The sequence below is a fragment of the Bidens hawaiensis genome, unplaced genomic scaffold, assembly GCF_021521415.1.
Source record: "Bidens hawaiensis isolate Kalapana, Puna unplaced genomic scaffold, B.hawaiensis_p1.1 tig00032455_1, whole genome shotgun sequence".
Taxonomy (NCBI): domain Eukaryota; kingdom Viridiplantae; phylum Streptophyta; class Magnoliopsida; order Asterales; family Asteraceae; genus Bidens; species Bidens hawaiensis.
Window position 1 is genome coordinate 46,773 of NW_027495534.1, and position 13,353 is coordinate 60,125.

General features: G+C 31.8%; 2 protein-coding genes across 2 annotated transcripts in view; both read left to right on the forward strand.

Moving 5' to 3' along the window:
* Positions 1-2,025: 2,025 nt before the first annotated feature.
* On the forward strand, positions 2,026-10,891 carry LOC143583558 (katanin p80 WD40 repeat-containing subunit B1 homolog KTN80.4-like). Its single transcript, XM_077065837.1, has 18 exons — positions 2,026-2,181; positions 2,722-2,852; positions 2,921-3,038; positions 3,109-3,335; positions 3,426-3,528; positions 3,989-4,059; positions 4,157-4,231; positions 4,313-4,456; positions 4,558-4,783; positions 5,049-5,600; positions 5,772-5,831; positions 5,935-6,053; positions 6,351-6,476; positions 6,672-6,746; positions 6,841-6,953; positions 9,746-9,862; positions 10,282-10,350; positions 10,433-10,891. The coding sequence occupies exons 1-18, from the start codon at positions 2,151-2,153 to the stop codon at positions 10,494-10,496; spliced, it is 2,421 nt and encodes an 806-aa protein (XP_076921952.1). The 5' UTR covers positions 2,026-2,150; the 3' UTR covers positions 10,497-10,891.
* A 1,485-nt stretch (positions 10,892-12,376) lies between these two features.
* The window catches only part of LOC143583565 (uncharacterized), a 168,648-nt gene continuing 167,671 nt past the window's right edge, over positions 12,377-13,353 (forward strand). Inside the window, exon 1 of the mRNA XM_077065845.1 lies at positions 12,377-12,384. The gene's annotated coding sequence lies outside the window, so the exon portion shown is untranslated. The remainder of the gene's footprint in view (positions 12,385-13,353) is intronic.

Genomic DNA, 13,353 nt, shown 5'->3' on the forward strand with positions numbered 1-13,353 from the left:
AACAAAAAAAATATATTTTAGTAAAACTGACAATACGAAAATTTTAACATGAATCATTCACCTAACCAGTTTGCATACATCTAATTCCCATGCTAACCTGCCTGCATAACAACCAAAAGACCAAATAAGGACAACTTAATTAAATTAATATGTGAATTTCACTTACAAACAATAACAAACGATAGAAATTTGAATACAAAGTCATAGTTATAAGTTATAACAGCTTCAGAAGAGTGAAAATGATGATATAAACAAATGAATATGAAATACCGAATTTATAGAAATGATTGTTAAAATGGTTTTCGAGGTATAAGATGATGTCAAATTAGTAATGAAAATTTGAAATTTTAAAAATTGGACTTCTAATACTTTTAGATGATTTAGATTTAAAGTAGATACATTCAGTAAGGATATGAATTAATTATGTTGTTAGTTTTGGTCTACATTTGAATATTAAAATTGAACATTCATTGTGTTAGTTTCGATTTAAGTTTGAAAATTAAATTTGAATATTAAAATTGTCGGTTTTAGCTAAAAATTAGTTCATAGATGATTTAAATATCTTTGTATGTGAATTAATTGTTGGCTATTGATTAATTTAATTAATTTTTGAATTATTTAATTGTTAAAAAAATCATAAAAGTGATTGTTATATATGGAAACAATAGAGTTTGTTCAATAAAACTCAATCGTTTTAATATATATATAGATAGATTATGAAAAAATGTGTAGGTTTATTTATATTTCCTTATTAATCTTCATTCTGATATAATTATATTGATTGTATATGCATTATGTATTATACAACAGTAATGTTGACTCTTAGCGAACTTGCTAAAAAAGGTTTTAAGCCCATTCTATCACGTTTCACCCTACAAAGTATTGACAACATTAAGAACATGTGTTATGATGTTGCTAATTTTTCGTGTTTGTGTTTTGTCAAGAGAAACATGAAGATAAACATTAGTTGGGTCGACTGGTTACGAAATCCTCTCATATACTCCTAATTTTTCATGCTGTTTCTGACTAGTCATTTGTTATAATATTCCGTTGCTAAGAAAAATATGCTAAATGAGAATATAACATACTTATTTGATGTTATTTTCCGATGGTTTGTCATACTGAAAATGGAACAAATCATTATTGAAAAAAAAAGGTAGTAATATTAATAAAAAATTACACATATATAGCTTATCTAATTGGCTCAAATTTAGAAAAAAACAATTTTATATAATAATAATAATATATTTTGTTTGTCGTTAAAAAAAAACAATTTTGTATTAGTTGGTTAACTCTCTTAGTGTTACTGTGAAATCTTTAAACAAAAAGCCATAGAATCGATAATGCATAAATGGTTTTATCTATAACATATTAATGCTTTAATCCGGAGAAGAAACTAAAAAAATAATTAGACATGAGATTGGGAATGAATAAATCATGTTTTTTCTAGTTCTACCATAATTACACAAAATCTTGAATTAAAAATATAAATACCATCATCAAGCAACCATAACCAATAATTGTTAGAAATTCCTTTCGAGTCCTCATTAAATACCTGCCCTTTTATACAACTTGATTACAATTATTCTGCCCTTACATGAAAAAAAAAAGAAGAAATAAATTGGTATAATACTAATAATTTAAAATGATGACATATTCATCTTGAGATTCACTTTAATACTGTGGGGTCATCATCTTCAAGTCATAATAATAATATCCAAAGTGGGTTTCCCCCTCAAGCCTCTTTGGTTTGGTTGGTGGTAAAAACGACATCTCGATTGTCGTCCGACTAGTAAAGTAAGTAATTTTCATATTCATTTCAAAAACATTCATTCATTCTAATTTTGAGATCTTGAAACAAAACACTCTTTCTTTCTTTCTTTCTTCTTCTTTGTTTATATAATAATAATAATAATAATAATAATAATAATAATAATAATTCCAGATTCCTTTCAACAAATTTTGAATCCCTTCATTTCTCTTGTCACGGGATTCCACCAGAAATCCAACTGCCACCTGTCCTCCTCCTCCTCCTCATTACTTGCTTGTTTGATCTAGTTAGGGTTTCAGATCAATCAAATGTGTCAACAGCAATATACAGAGAAGAAGAAGATCTAGTTAGGGTTTCTGTATATCATCTACTATATTCCATGGCCACCACAAAGCGTGCTTATAAGCTACGTATCCTTTACTTACTTATTATTATTCTCCTCCTTTACTAGTAATCTCCATTCAATCTCTTTTCTTTATATAATATATATATATATGCTAAATGTATGTGACTTCAATTGGAATTAGGGTTTTGTTTTTATATAGGGAGCTTTTTTTTGAATCTAGTTGTGGATATTGTGAACTTTACTTCATTTGATTTACAGAAGAATTTGTAGCTAATGCTTCATGCTTCGGTCGGCGTTTTTGTGATCTAGGGAAGTGTTTTGGTTACTATACGCTAAATGTATGTGTTTTTGTGTGTGATTTCAATTGGAAGTTATTGGAATTAGGGTTTTGTGTGTGAACTTGACCTAATTTGATTTATAGAGGAGTTGGTAGCTCATGCTTCCACTGTACGTGGATTGTTTAAAAATTGGGAGGAAATCTTCTGTGTGCTAAATGTATGTATATTTGAATCAGAAATTATTGGAAATTAGGGTTCTGTCTTTATATAGGGAAGTTTTGAATCTAGGTGTGGAAATTGTGAACTTAACCATATGTGATTTATAGAGGAATTTGTAGCTCATGCTTCCACTGTCAATTGTTTAAAAATCGGGAGAAAATCTTCAAGATTGCTTGTTACTGGAGGCGAAGATCACAAGGTTAATCTATGGGCTATTGGAAAACCAAATGCTATCCAGGTAAATTACACATCATACTGCGGTTTTACGTGTTTATCTGGATCTCTACTCATTCTTTGGTGCTACAGAGTTTGTCCGGCCACTCAAGTGGAATTGATTCTGTCAGCTTGGATTCTTCTGAAGTACTGGTAGCAGCTGGAGCTGCAAGTGGGACAATTAAGTTGTGGGATTTAGAAGAAGCAAAAAGTATGTTTGCTATATAATGATTGTAATCTGTTAGCTTATTGACTGTTATTTGGTTCATTTTTTTCCGCAGTTGTTCGGACTCTTACTGGTCATCGGTCGAATTGTATATCACTTGATTTCCATCCATTTGGGGAGTTTTTTGCTTCGGGGTCTTTAGATACAAATTTAAAAATATGGGATATAAGACGGAAAGGGTGTATACATACATACAAAGGTCACACACGGGGTGTGAATGCAATAAGATTTACACCGGATGGTCGTTGGGTAGTTTCTGGTGGAGAAGACAACAATGTAAAGGTCAGACTGCTTTTCGTTTTCAATCTTTTTCATAATGCATGTCTGAAGTAAATGGTTATATAATGCTGGAAATATGGAATGCTCTGACAGCTGTGGGATTTAACTGCCGGAAAGCTATTACATGATTTCAAGTCTCATGAAGGCCAGGTCCAATGCATAGATTTTCATCCAAACGAGTTCCTGATGGCTACAGGTTGGAACTTTTATGCTGCAAATGCTTGTTTTCACGTGCTTGTTGGTGCCAATATTGTTGATATGTTATCGTGAATAAAAAGTTTGCAGTTATTTTTAGAGTTTCAATTGTTATTATGCTTTTGATAATGGTTAATCAAGAAGAAGCATTTCTTGTGCTTATATGCTGTCAATGAAAACAATACTATCCTACTCATGTTATTAATCAGCTTAATGGATTATTCTTGTAAGATTGGCAGCTTGTTAAGAATCAGCTTCTTTGCTGTTGATTTTTATCGTTTTTAATTCTTATTTGACTACAATGAGAACATAAATATATTTTTATGTTAAATTTTGGTTCATCTTTTATGTATAGGTTATTTCAATGATAGTCAATCACTCCACTAAATATATTTTTTATACTTAATACTTCGTTTTTCAAGCATGATATAATTCTCTTTGTTTGCATTTCTGCCTGTCAGGTTCTGCTGATAAAACCGTTAAATTCTGGGATCTTGAGACTTTGGAACTCATAGGTTCTGCTGGTCCAGAGGTAAAATACCGTGTGGTCTATTTGTCTAGACAATATCTAATTCCATTTTGTATTATATGGGACACATTATACTTTTCATCTTTTGTTTTCATTTCAGACCAGTGGAGTACGTTGTATGACATTCAATCCTGATGGGAGAACCCTTCTATGTGGTTTGCATGAGAGCCTAAAGGTGGTATCTTTTTATATGCATATCTTTTGATAAAAAAAAGTTACAAAACATTGCCAAGTATACTCATTATATGTATTTCAGGTGTTCTCATGGGAACCAATTAGAACTCATGATGCTGTGGATGTGGGATGGTCAAAATTGTCAGATCTTAATATGCATGAAGGGAAGCTTCTTGGCTGCTCTTACAATCAAAGCTGTGTAGGAGTTTGGGTTGTAGATATCTCGGTAAAATAATATTCATGGTTACTAGTTTGACTATTTTGACTATGGCATATTGTTTTCGCATTTCAGACTCTTGTTTCTCATGCAACCTTTGTTTCATGCAGAGAACTGAACCATATAAAGTTTCAAAGTCTAACGGTCATCAAGACCAAATATCTAACTCAAGTGGAAACCATTCAATTTTGGCTGAAAATACCACGAAACCTAGTTTGGGCCGGCTATCCGTTTCACAAACTTCAGATCCGATTGCAAAGGAAACAAAATCCTTGGGGAGGCTTTCAGTTACTCAAAACTCAGAACCAACTAACAAGGAGTACAAAACCTTCTCATGTATGTCTTTTTTGTTTTCTAATTAATAGTCAGAGTATGTTATGGTATCGGCCCATGCTGTTTGGTTAAAATTGTGAAAATGGTCATTGTGATATTCAAAGTTTTGACAAATTTTCCCCTGCCCCAAATACCCTCATCCTCAAGTTATGAATTTCTTCTTGGTTTCCTTTTTTGTTCTTTCAAACCCAAATTCGCATTATGTTTCTACTATTTATCTTGTGTGTAATGCTTAAGACATTAATACTATGTTGTGTACTAAATGTAGCCACAGGAAATGTAGCTGGTATTCCTCAAAAGGTTTATCCCAATGCTGTCCAGAAGATCAGTCCAACTGCTTCAGTTTCAGCTAGCAGTGCACCAACTGCTTCAAAGCGAACTGTTACAAAAAGCCAGTCAACACAAAATGTATCAACTTTTAATAGGTTAGATGTTGCACCTGTAACAAAAAACCAATCGACACAAAATGCATCAACTTTTAATAGGTTAGATGTTGCACCTGTAATTGTGCCAAGAAACAATGTGGAACTAAGAAGAGAGGGTATTTCTGGAAGAGTGACACCAACGGTTGTACTGTCAAAAACATCCGATTCTCGCAAGTTTACAAATATTAAGGATGAAGCAGAGAAACCATTATCTTCTGTACAATCTGTGAGTGACCCAAGTGACGTTGAATCGAGTCGAGTAGCTGACAGAAATAATTTTACTTCAATGAAAAACTTGGCTTTTGAAATTCCTGCAAAAGAGTCAAGCTTTGAAGATGACAGTCGTCATCAGAATATGGCGAATGAGTCAGTTCCAAGCTACCAGCCCGAAATATGTAAGTATATAATTCTCTGAACTTGTATATTTGTTCTCCTATAAACAAAAATTTGAATGCATCTACAAATCTGCAATATATATTTTTGGATTTTGGAATTTCAGCTAGTTTTTAACATGGCTCTATCTCTAAATATGCCAACTAAAGATATTGTTGTGTGAATTATTGCAGATGAAGGACGTCTTCCACGTGCAAACAGAGATGCTTTTTCTATGGAAAGAAAACGAACAGGTATAACTGTTCAATGCCAACATTTGTTGATGGATTCAATTGTTAAGCCATCAACAAACATGAATTCTTATGATATTAAACTAGATAAATATTTTATATCCAGGAAGAACACGTACACTTGTTTCTACTTGGGACAGAAAAGAAAGGCCTCCTTATGACACACTTTCTTCTAGAAGCATCTCTGATAGTAGCTCTACTGTCAATAAGCTACCAAATACTGTGGTATGACACTTTTAATTTTGTCTTTATTTTAATAAAAGTTGATCTTTGTTACTTATAAAAGTGTAACTTTTTCTGGACTGTCTTCAAATTATTGACGTAACTTTAGGTCCTTAACAAAATTGATACATTTACAATTGTAAACTAGCTATTTGAGTCATATTTTACAGCTCCTGCGCTGAAATTATTTTTTAAAAATGTTTTTACAGTCGGCGCAGACACTTGCTTTGTTTTATTTATTATTTTTTACAAAATAAGGTCTCACTTGTTTTCTTCTTGTATAATTCTCAATTTGTGCAGAAACAGTTACCTGAATCTACTGTGAAGGAAACAGGGCCCATATCAGAGGATGATGCCATTGTAGATATCATGGGAAGACATGATCAATTTGTATCCTCGATGCAGACTCGTCTAGCCAAGCTACAGGTTACTAATGTTTTATTAGATATTCTTTTTGAAAATTTTACTCCATTATTTGTTCCTTTTAAATTTCTAGAGTTCCCTGGAAAGTTTTACACAAACATGTCATGCTTGTTAGTTCACAAAAATCCGTTATATAATTATTAAACTTATTGCTGCGAAGAGTACTTGAAAACAGTTGGTTATTTATGTTGACTGCAGATGATTCGTAGATGCTGGGACAGGAATGATATTAAAGGAGCCATTAATGCATTGTCGAGAATGTCTGATCATGCTGTGAGCACTTTGTTTCTGTTTCACTCGTATTACTTGTTTTTAATTTTTGTTTCTTGGATAAATTCTGAGTCCCTATTTTTGTATAATGATGCAGGTAACTGCAGATATTATCAGCCTTTTGACTGAAAAGATTGATACTATCACCTTGGATGTTTGTTCTTCTTTACTGCCTCTCCTCAATAGCCTCCTTGACAGTGACATGGATAGGTATATGATTATACATATTAGTTATAAAGATAGCGTTAATTGCTATATGGAAAACACAAAGTAACATCTCTTTTTGGTAAATACAAAAGACTATTTACTTTAGGAAACCTGTTTTTTCGCATTTATTTTTGTTTTTATTTTATGTTCCTGCACCCAGTGTCGAGTGTGTCTAAGACCATTTTTAATCACAACCCAAACCAATCCAAACCAACCTTAATAGAAAAATAATTTATCTCGCTTCTACCTACACAACCCAATCCAACTTTTTTACTCTCATTTGCAACCCAACCTAAATTAACTTTATATATATATATATATATATAGTTCAGGAGAGAAATCACTTTAGTGCGAGAAGTGTGAGAAATAATTGTAACCAATCATATTTTTCCTTTTTAATTTATGTTATTTTTAAATGCAAGGGTACAATAGTAAACTTGTCAAAGTTTTATTTTTGGAAAGTTTTAGTTATGGAAAAGTTACAGATCTATTTATCTTTTTCCTTTTAATTTAATTGTGCCTCTAACCATTATCCGTCTAACGTTTTTATTCAATACAAATCATTTTTTTATTGAATCTACGAATTAATTCATACTATCATCATCATCATCATCATCATCATCATCTACTCAGTAAATCCCACCAATAGCAAAGCTATGGTAGGGTCTGAGGAGGGTAAGACGTAGACAGTCTTACCTTTACCACCCCCTAGGAATAGAGAGGCTGCTTCTGGTGAGAACCCCCGGCTCGAAATATTATTTAAGCATATAAGCCCCATGATCATAATTTTATACAATAACTTAAACACTAATTTTTATGTTATTTTATTATTTATTTATATGTTAATTAAGTTTTAAAAACATTACCATTCATTTTTATTCGTATATGAATTCCCAGAAAACCTTTTATTATGTTATTTAGTTAATATATTATTAATTAAATTAAAAAACATAAAGATTTTTTTTGTTATCTCATCATCCTACATTAAGATTTATTATGCGTCTTATATTATATTTAATATCCTACACTTGTCATACTAATAACCTACAGATATATTCATATTAACCTACACAAGCTATATCAATAACCTACATTTAAAAAATGCCACAAACACATATCGTAATAATATGGTATAATTAATACCTACACTGAATATAATAACCTACACAAATTAATTATATTAACCTATGTACATATCCTTTTAATAACTTTTACCATATCAAACTACCACATATCATTATACTCGTATACATAAACATCCTATCAAATTTCCTACACGGTACCATACACATCCTACACAGTAACACAATTGTTCCTACACAATAACATAATTGTTCTTACGTTAGTGAAAATTAGAATGTAAAATTCCATAGTTTCTTACAAATAAAAATAATAACACAATTAACTATACATTTTTTTGGGTTTATACTCTTTTAAAATTGCGTTTTGAATATCTGATGGCTAATAATATTGGCCAAAAATTTTGGTGCTATATTTGGAATATATTATGAGTGATAATGTTGGACACAAATTCGGGATATGCTTAATGTTAACGTTTTGGAATTAAATAATTAAATACCAATATACCCTTTTCTCATTAAACACATTAAAAAGATGATAATTAATATCACAATTCTCGCATTAAGATGACTTCTCTCCTGAACATTATTCAATAGTAGTTTTATCATATTTTATATAAAAATTTTTGATTACATATATTAATCACAAGTTTACATATGTGTAAAATTTATGTACTAACAAATTTACACAGGTGTAAAACAAAACATAGATATGTATAAAAACCAATTTTCAAAATTGTAATTGTAACTATAGATATAGAAAAATGATAAAACTACACTTAACTAACATGGACATACAAAGAATTTTATAAAAAACGTTAGTATTCAAGGGTTCCTTCAAGTTCTTAAATAATTTAAGAGTTCTGTAATGATACTAATCCTATATATATATATATATATATATATATATATAATTTAGTTTTTTAATTTATTCTCTAAAATATATTATAAAAAATAAAAATGTTTATATCTAAATGTTCAAAAAAAAAACTAAACAATACTGTTATTTAGATTTTATGAAACGAAACAATTAAATATCATTTCGAACCTAATAACTTATTAACAAGTTTTAACCAAAAGACCTTATGAACTCATTAAAAAAATCATATTATTGAAAGTACTCCGTTTTTAGCAAAAAATTATATCGAAATGTTCATAAAAAAACTAAAGACTGTTTTTATATTCTTTTTTTAAAAGGTTACATACTATAAGTAATTAAGCAAAAATCAAATTATTAATATAACTAATTGTTGGTAAAGAAAATAAGAAAAAGGATGATTCATACAACCACTCATGGGCTGACATGTGTCATACAATCCATAGCAACCCAAGATTGCCACAACAACCAGGTTGTGATGGCAAATTGAATTTTCCTTTTTCTTTTTTAATTTTTCATGGCAACCTGTGCTAAGGGGTTACACTTACAATCCAAATGTTGAGTACAAAGTCAAGTTTAAGAGTGTGTGTATTTAAGTAAAAGTTGTAACATCAATTGAAATCTAAAAAATACATTTGAGTAGGCAAATATTAGTAAAAGGGCGTATCTGACCAATGCTCAAATATTTAGAATGATTTTTAATGAAAGACAAAAGCTTACCAAAAAATACGATACATTCTTTGTGGCCACACAAAAAGTGAATTGTTGTTACATCATGCTGAATTTCAAGTGATGATACATGTTTGTCTAACTTTCTGGATATTTTTATTTATTTATAGGCATCGGGGGGTATCAATAGAGTTACTGCTTAAACTGGTACGAGTATTTGGTTCAGTGATATATTCCTCTTTACAAGCATCATCCTCTGTTGGTGTTGATATTGAGGCAGAGCAAAGGTATGTTAGACTTGCATTAATTAATTTTGCCAGTGCAATTCCGACCTTATGGGTGGATATCTAAATTGTCAAATGGTATATTTTAAAATAATTACCTGACAACTGGGAATTGCCAAACGTGCTGAAAGTGATGGTTTCAACCATGTTTGTGGGTCACTGGTCAAAATTTGAAGTTATTCTGTCTGGTAATTTTTGAATTAGGTCCAGGGGTAGTTGAGTCTTTTGATACTTGTTTTTTATTTGGTATTTGTTGTTTGTAAGGTTAATTTAGTTTAATTGTTTTGTCAAATTAGGTTACTTGGTGAATAAGGGACTCGTCTATTTAAAGAGTTTTTGGCTAATTGTTTTATACGATTGATCAAAGGTTTTTGATCAAATCCCAGTTGTAGTGTCTGTTTTGAAATTATAATTTGTTGCAGGTTGGAGCGGTGCAGCCTGTGCTATCTGGAGCTTGAAAAGGTGAAACGTTCATTGCCGCTCATAACAAGGTGTGTTTTCACTTCTCATTTTCTTATTTCTTTCCAAGATTTAATAAAGGCATCTAAACAATGATATATCATGATCTTCTAGACGGGGCGGAACGATCGCCAAGTCAGCACATGAGTTGAATCTTGCACTTCAAGAAGTGTCATGAGTTTGGGTGAAAGATTTACTTGAAACAGATTAGGGTTTGCTTTTTAGGCTAGGAAATTTGAAAAGTTCAACTGCAGTGTTGGGGTGATGATGTACATTTGATTATGCATGCATAATCATGATTAACAAAGCTAATGTATCCTTCGAAGACTAATTGAGTTTTTGGAGGCCAAACAGCCGGACATACTTACGGTCAAGGAAAGGAGTCAATGACTGACTAATGGAGACGTGTCCAAGTTAGTAAATATTTTGAGTTTTATTTGAGTGAGGAGATGATCCATTGGTTCATTTATGAATATACCAGTTGATTAATGTTGAGATTGATAACCTTCAAAATGTATTTGTTTTCTGTAACTTGATTGTAGTAGGCATGGCATGGCATGGATCTTTTAAGTTCTGAATGCTACCCACCCCTTTTGGCTTGAAAAACACCCATTGGTGATATTTAAAAGTCCACATCTTTCTTGAGCCTATTGCCGACTGATTTGAGATTTGTCTATGGTGTTACAATCAGTCTCCGGTCTCCTTATAAACTCATTGAGGAATGATGATGTTTTCCCTACCATCCAAATAATACTAGAGTTGAGTACCCACTATTATGATAATTACAACTATACTGTAATATTACCTACCCTACAAGGCAGCACAAACTAAGAACAAGGAATGACTTATTGTTTGGATCGATTATTTATTCATTATTAAAATTAATTATAATTTTGTAATTATTAAAATACTAATAATGAACTTTTTATTTGAAGCATCCTCTGGCTCTGTCATGTAGTTTTGATTAATGACTTTTTAAGGATTCAGCTTTATAAAAAGCATCTAAAAGAGTGATATGTGTCCACTCGTCGTTCTTTCACTTTCCTTCTCCACGATCTCGCATTGGTGTACTCCGGAAAATACACCACTTTGAGAGCGATCAATAAGAACAGCATCATTCTATGCATACTACATATACATGCAACTTATTCATGCATAATTAATAAGAGGCAAGTTGGTAGATTAATAATAAGGGCTTTAATGCTTATGGGGCGTGGTCAAGTGAGGTGGCGGGCGCCCTTGGTGGTGGGTTACGGACCCAAGGTCGTTCAAACGATGGGGGCGTCTTTGTTTGTGAATGTGGGTCCTCCTCTCAGCAGCTCTCTCCATCTCTCTCTCTCTCTCTCTCTCTCTCTCTCTCTCACACACACACACATATATATATATATAGGGGAGGGTTATTTTGAGAACCATGGTGAGTTTTAAGAACTTTAAGAACTGAATTTTGAATCACACATTTAATTAAATGATATAAAATATGTGGCTGAGATTAAATCTAATTAAAAAATGAAGCAGTAGATAGAATAAGTATTTTTGATAATTACACAAGTTTAAACGTTAGTTACACATGTGTAAAAAGTCGTTTCGGTGTGTAAAAAAATACCGTAATTTTTTGTACATCACTTACACTTACTAATTTTTTGTACATCACTTACACTTACGTATTACACATGTGTAAAAAAAATTCGGAAAAAAAATTTGTTACGTTGAGTTCTTTCGAGTTCTTAAAACTCAAAGTGGTTCTCAAAAGAAATCAATCATATATATATATATATATATATATAATAGGGGCGCCCTTGGGGCATTAAATCATAGTGGGACATCTTTAGGGTAGGGCTTCGATGCCCTCGGTGCTTACATGGCGTTGACGTGGCACGATGGAGGGGCTTCGAAGCCCCCCCCCCCCCCCATAGAGGATAGCCTAACAAGCCAACTTGTGCAGAAGTTGGTGATAATTAATGAAGCAAATTAAAAGAAGCCGACTTCTCCAAGAAGCCATTCTCGTGAAAACTACATAAGGTCCGTTGAAGCAAATATGTATTCATTTTCTCGTCAAAATTGCAATGGTAGTGGAGAGCTATTCTAAAGCCATATGGAGAAAAGATCAACTCTTACCATCCATTTACCATTTCCCAAACCATTAACCCTTACCTTAAAAAATCCTATTTATCAAACACCCATCTACCATTTACCAAGCATTCAAAAAATATGCTTGAAGTGGAGTAACACCAACCTGTTTACTTATTGAATTGTTTTCTCTTTGTATTAATTTTCAAATCATGGACTTGAACCATGATAATGAAGTTGTTGTCATGAAAACTAAGAAAAAGAAACCAAGTCACTATGGACAGATGATACTCATGATATTTCTTGAGTTATGCTTGAATGAGGTTAGAGTTAGGAACAAGCCAACCGGTTACTTTAATAAATTTGGGTATGAGAATTTAGAAAAGTACATGAAAGAGCGTATTGGGAGAACTTTCGATTACAAGCAAAATAAAAATCATTGGGAAAGTATGAAGAAAGAATGGAAGTTGTATGATCGTTTAATGAGACTTGAATATGGAATTGGGTGGGATCTCGTGAGAAAGACGATTGATGCATCGGATGAATGGTGGGATGAAAAATAAAGGTAATATTTTGTTTTTTATTTGTTTTTCTATAGCTCATTAAAATCAGTTTTGGTAAAATGTGGTATATAAAATATTTTTTAGCTTACAAATTATATGTTTTTATTTGTACAGGGTGATAAGGATCTTGCAAAGCTAAGAGGGTAAAATTTAGAGATGTATAAGATGTATTACGAGCCTTTATTTCAAGATTGTGTTGCAGTTGGAGATAACACTAAAGACTCCTTCCAATTTTGAGAACATGATCGATAAAGATGAAGAGTTGATTGAAGGGAAATGTGATAGTGACAAACTTTTAAAGTATGGAAGGCTAGATGGGAGATATTACAACATATGCATGTCAATTACACCTGCGAGACACAAGTGAAGATCGTGCTAGCATCTATTGGAATTCATAATTATATT

Excerpts from the sequence above, each read along its gene's own strand:
- LOC143583558 (XM_077065837.1), top strand. The coding sequence starts at position 2,151 with ATGGCCACCACAAAGCGTGCTTATAAGCTAC. Across the intron at positions 6,054-6,350 it reads ATAAGCTACCAAATACTGTG|AAACAGTTACCTGAATCTAC; the intron begins GTATGACACTTT and ends CAATTTGTGCAG. Across the intron at positions 10,351-10,432 it reads TCATTGCCGCTCATAACAAG|ACGGGGCGGAACGATCGCCA; the intron begins GTGTGTTTTCAC and ends ATGATCTTCTAG.